General features: G+C 29.1%; 1 protein-coding gene across 1 annotated transcript; it reads left to right on the forward strand.

Annotated features, from left to right (window-relative positions):
- The first annotated feature begins 206 nt into the window (after positions 1-206).
- LOC110029251 (polygalacturonase-like) lies at positions 207-3,827 on the forward strand. Its single transcript, XM_020731451.1, has 9 exons — positions 207-479; positions 1,651-1,782; positions 1,889-2,059; positions 2,158-2,178; positions 2,290-2,497; positions 2,766-2,847; positions 3,001-3,109; positions 3,381-3,497; positions 3,587-3,827. Exons 1-9 carry the CDS (start codon positions 207-209, stop codon positions 3,806-3,808), a joined length of 1,335 nt encoding a protein of 444 aa, XP_020587110.1. The 3' UTR covers positions 3,809-3,827.
- The last annotated feature ends 2,346 nt before the right edge of the window (positions 3,828-6,173 follow it).

Here is a 6,173-nt window from a genome sequence, read left to right on the forward strand (position 1 = left end):
TATCAAAATCCGAAGAGGATGAGAGACCCTCACGTTTCAATCTGCCCTCTTAAAACTAGTTATTCTCTCTCTATGTATGTCTCCCATGCCACATATTACTATATATATCTCTCCTCATCAATGCATGTTTGTGGACAATTAATATATCTCTGATATAAGTATTGATTTTATTACTTTCTTTCTCTCTCTAAAAACAGCTTAAAAAAATGATTCTTTTTCTCTCTCTTGTCATTCTGAGCCTTCAAAGCTTCTTCTGCGCGGCCATTAATAACTTTGAAGAGGAATTGGGGATTTTAAATCCTTTCTCTTTGCATGGAATGAGAGCCCATCCTGGTTTTTATGAGGAGTTGGAAGGAGATGAGGGGAGATTGTTGGAGAGGGGCTTCGATCGAATTAGTGAATTTCAAGGGGGGTCCAAGGAGAAGGTGGTTAATGTGAAGGACTATGGTGCAAAAGGTGAAGGAGTTGACGATACTAAGGTATGGGGTAAACTTTTCATCTTTTTTTTTTTTTTTTTTTTTTTTGTTGTTATGTTTTTCATTTCCATACTTTAAATATACAATTTTAACTATTTAAAATTTTAAATATAACATTTTAATCATCCATAATCTTACTCAAAATTTCACGAGCGAGTTTAGGAGGATGATTGTAATGAAAAAAAATGATTAAAATGATATATTTACAGTTTAAGGGGTTAAAATGTTATATTAATTATTTGTGTGTCAGATACAAATTTATTTTAAATTTTTTAAATAGTATGTACTTTTAAGTATTATTTAAGACGGTATATATATTGATATTGATGTTATAATTATTCAAATGATTTGGTTTGATTTTCTTAAAATTAAATCCCAGAACTTGGAGGGTAAGTTTTCCTTGAAGCATATAAATTTTCATTTAATGAAAATTTAAGTGAAAAATATATTACATATTTTCAATATACCATAAAATTCTTAATTGAATTTGCATTTCTAACATCTAAACTTTCATAATTACATTCAAAACAACCAAATTATCAACATCACATCAGCAATATCACTACATATTACTAATATTTTAATACTAAATACGCTTTTTTCATGCATAAACATACAACTTCAAAATGTTATAAATGTAAATATTAAACTTTATGGGTTGGATATGCAAGACATAACAATTTTATGGTGTTTCCCAAAAACTTTATATTCAATAGACCTGCAGGTATCTAATCACATGTAGTAAGAAAAAAGGTTTGTTTCCTATTTAATTTATATTATAGATATAAAAAATATATAGTTTGAAATTCATTTATTATATATTATGAAATAAATTAGGTTGACCGTGGACCCATCAATGCTACAATGCCACTTTTGTCTTATACTGTCATACGGGAGAAGGTGTTGAAATAAATTTGACTCGGATTTACGGGTAGAATGACTAATTATGCAAAGTCAAATAGAGTATTTTTTTTTTTTGCAAATATTTATTACAAATTACATACATACTATAAACATATGCTATAAACTTAAACTTACATATATAACCCTTATACTTTACTTTGTGCATGATAAGAAAGTATGGCCTCAAAAGTCATAAGATTTTAAAATTATTTGATTACACATCAAAAATATATTTAATTTAAATTTAATTACCTTGTTTTTTTTTTTACAGGCATTTTTAAAGGCATGGAATGCAGCTTGCTCCTCTAACAGTCCGGTATCTTATATTATACCAAAGGGTAACACATACTTGCTCAAGCCCATCACATTTTCAGGTCCCTGCAAATCACATATTTCAGTGATGGTGAGTCCATTGCATTTATTTAAAAGAGAAATATACACACATACCCACACAATTCTTATCTATTTACAATTTGAAACATTTTTATAATTGTAAATATAATGATCAGATTATGGGGACTATTGAAGCTTCTGCAAACCCATCAGATTGGTCTGGAAAGAATCAAAGGCTATGGATTTACTTCAACGAAGTAAACAATCTTGCTGTTCTTGGAGGGGGAACCATTAATGGTAATGGCAAGATTTGGTGGCAAAAATCATGCAAAATAGATAAATCACAAGTAAGTTATTTATTTATTGGCATTTTCTAATTATCCAAATATTAAAGTCATATTTACAAGCATTTAAATGTACTGACATTGTTAATTTACCTTTTCAGCCCTGCAAAGATGCACCCACGGTATGTAAACATCATCATATTCATTATATTATTAAGTATATAAATGTAATAATTTAAGTAAATTATTTGCATTGATAATAATTTATTTACTTTCTTAATTTTGCAATGCAGGCCTTAACTTTTAATGCATGCAATGGGCTGAGAGTTCAGAGCTTGAATGTGATAAATAGCCAGCAGATACATGTTGAGTTTGAGAACAGCAAAAATGTAATGGTTTCAAATGTCATTATAAATGCACCCGGCAATAGCCCTAATACAGATGGAATCCATGTCACAAGAACCCAAAATATTAGCATTAATCATTGCACTATTGCCACTGGTATGTCTAAATTATTGCATAAATAAATATATAAATATGTATTTACATATCTTACATTTAAACTTTATTTTTTTTACATTTATATATGTACCACTCAAGTCTTTCATATGGAATAAAAAATATTTCATGCATAGGTAAGGTGGTATGGATATATATGTAAAAAATGAAGTATAAGTTTTAGATATATGTAAATATATAGTCTTCCCATATATTTATATATGTAAAAATGAAAATAATTTAATTTTTGGCATATTAATGTGTTTTACAGGAGATGATTGTATCTCGATAGTTAGTGGATCTCAAGGCGTGCATGCTAATAACATAGTTTGTGGACCGGGTCATGGAATCAGGTGCACTTATAATATTATCTTATAACTGTCTAGTTAATTATTCGCAGTTAATTAATTTAAATGAATTAAATATGTTTAAATATCAAAAATAATAACCGAATTGGATTAATTAATTAATTTTAATTATTCTTTAATTATTAATGTTGGCTATAGTATTGGAAGCTTGGGAGCAAAAGGTTCCACCGACCAAGTCTCAGATGTGACCGTTGATACTGCACAATTTATTGGTACTTCAAATGGGGTTCGTATCAAGACCTGGCAGGTAATTAATTAAATTTATTCAAGAAATATTATATATATATATGTAGGTTAAAGAGGCCTGAGTTGTGAGTTAAAGAGGTCAGAGTTGTGAGTTACATAGGTCGTAGTTGGTCATATAAGATGTAGCGGGGAGCGATAATAACGTTCTTCCTGCGAAAATTTTCTATTTTAGTTAGAAATAATAAACTAAATATTATTGCATGTGGCATTGTGTGCATAAATGAAATATTTCATTTCCTCATGCAAATAATAATTTATTTAATTTTGTGTAGGGTGGAAGAGGCTATGCAAAGAAAATAGTATTCAAAAACATTAAAATGAGCAACGTTAAAAACCCAATAATCATCGACCAAAACTACTGCGACTCCAGCAAGCCATGCACCCAACAGGTAATAATTAAATCAATCATTACTCTCTAATATTCAATTAATATAATCAAAATCATGATAATTAAAGAATTTATATTTATTTTATACAGAAATCAGCGGTGCAAGTGAGCGACGTGCAGTACAGTAATATAAAGGGAACAAGTGCATCAAAATTCGCGATAAACTTCAACTGCAGCAGAAGCTTTCCATGCAGTGGGATTATATTAGAAGGCATAGACTTGGTTAAAAATGGCGGTGGTTCAGCCAAAAGCTTCTGTGCTAATGTTAAGTTGACCAAGAAAGGCACAGTCATCCCACCACCATGCGCTTGATTTGTAAATAACAAGTTTTCGGGGGGTCTATATGTAATTTCCCGAATTTATAAATAAATTCTGACAACATATCTGAAATGTGTAGGACGGTATTGTTGTATATTTGTATAGATATTACGAATAGTTTCATGTCTTTGTGTATGCATAGTTAATATCCATGAAAGTAAAATTTCAGATATACATTTGATTTTGATTCATGATTGTTGACTCCTAAACTTTTAATGTATTTTTTTAGAGACATTTACATATATACCTTATGAATATATATAAGACCTAAAGTTAGAAAGAAATTTAAGTACATTTAGAGCAATTTGGTGTTATAAAACCATGCATGAGACAATGTATAGGTGGTAGATGTATAATTAATGTATAGGAATGGTGTGATGTGTATTTAAATGACAAATTGATTTAATTTAACATAAATTTTGATAAAAAAAAAGTAAACAAGTAGATTCAATCCAAGGAAAAACATATAAATCATTCATAGAAATATTGATTATAACATATGGAAAAAATTTGATAGAAATGTGAGAAGATTTTGTATTCTTTTACTAAAAACAAAAGGTAGATTTGCATATAGATACTACTCAATTCTTATGTATTTACAAATCTAACACCAAAATTTTGTTTTTTTACATACAAACCATCTTATATATGCATGAAAAGGTGCGTCTACCTTTCTAAAGTTAAAATGGCATGTGTTGTGAAAGTTTTGGGTGGTATGATGTGATAAAGTAAAGTTTAGGTGTTAGATATGTAAATATATAGGAATTGGGTGTTATATATGTAAATATATGTAAATTCCCGATGAAAAATTAATCAAATATATATAAAAAAAGTTATAAATAATAAAAAATAAATCCTACTGTTATTTTCTCTCATTAGTATTTTGATCCACCCCAAGGATTTGCACCTTTTATATAAGTCTTTGTAAAGGCACCAGAAACTTGATCTGCTCCCTAGCAAATTGGTTGAAAATTAGGTATTATTACCCACTGGGATTTCTCATACACGTATGTGTATCGTTTTGATAATATAGAGCTTTATTGAGTTCAGATTGTCGATCCCCGCTGAGAACGAGGTAACGAGTCCAACAAGAATTCTAAAGTTAAAATTAAGCATGAAGTAAAAATCATCACTTTGAGATATAAAGATCAATTCTATAATCATTCTAACATTCAACGCATTTCACTTATGCATCACAAGAGAAAAGTAAATGAATCTACTCACAAAGCATGAAGATTGCAATGGAAATCATCATTTTAACAAAAACAAATTAACTAAATATGAGTTCACAACAAGTACAAGACAATAGTTAACACAATGCTTATCTTTTCTCCATTTGAAAAGAGATGAAACAATCCTCTACAGAATCTCCAAGTGCTTGAACAATATTGCAATGACTCCCTCGCAGACCTCATCAATCTCTCTAAAAAGGTGAAAATCTATACATCATATCCCTAATTATGACTCCATGGCTTCCTTGGAGTTCCCAACGCTTCTTCACAGCCAAAAGCCCCCTCCCCAACCATCAAAATCAGTCCAATAACTCCACAAGTCGTGTTGAAACCATCCTTGGATTGTTCTAGGCGTCCAGACGCCAGTTTGCTGACAGCCTCTTTGCTGCAATTGACTTTGTTTCGTTCAATTCGATTAATATTTCCTACCTGTTATACCTGCAAGAAAAACATGCATCAAATTAAAGTGCAATTTTGAATTAAAGTTCAATATCCTTTATTTCTCTCCAATTCCTACCATGTTTCCTACCTTCTTTAAATTGCAATTTCATTCAAAAACAAGTGTTAAATGTAAAGAAAATTAAGAATTCTAAAAGACATCATATTTTTTTTATTTGTATGTCAAAAAATACATAAATAAATAAAAGAAATTTCCTCCTTTCTTCTAAGTCACAAAAATAAAATTTTCCCCTAAAAAACCTTATAATTAATTTATATTATGAAAGAAAGACTCAAATTTATTAACAATATCTTCACATATGTCCCTAATAAATATCATGATTGAGGCAAAAACATTTCTAAAATAGAGCACATGAATTAGCTATATATATTTTTTTGAAAAAAAATTATTTAAAATATCAAGTACTATATATTTATTTATTTTAGTGTATTATATATAAAAGATTATTAGAAATTTTGAAAAGAGCCCTTCCTAAATTTGTTTTCCCACCCTAGCACGCCTAGAACAAATTATTTTGTTTGCTTTTAGATTGGTGCAGATTCCATCAAATCATATTAATATTTTTGCTCAGTAAATAATAATTTTAGAAATTTACATAAACTATATTAATAAATTTGAAACTAATATAAAATTCCTTTTTAAGCCCTTCTGAATACGGGCCCAAAAT

This window comes from Phalaenopsis equestris, unplaced genomic scaffold (genome assembly GCF_001263595.1).
Source record: "Phalaenopsis equestris unplaced genomic scaffold, ASM126359v1 Scaffold000552, whole genome shotgun sequence".
Lineage (NCBI taxonomy): Eukaryota > Viridiplantae > Streptophyta > Magnoliopsida > Asparagales > Orchidaceae > Phalaenopsis > Phalaenopsis equestris.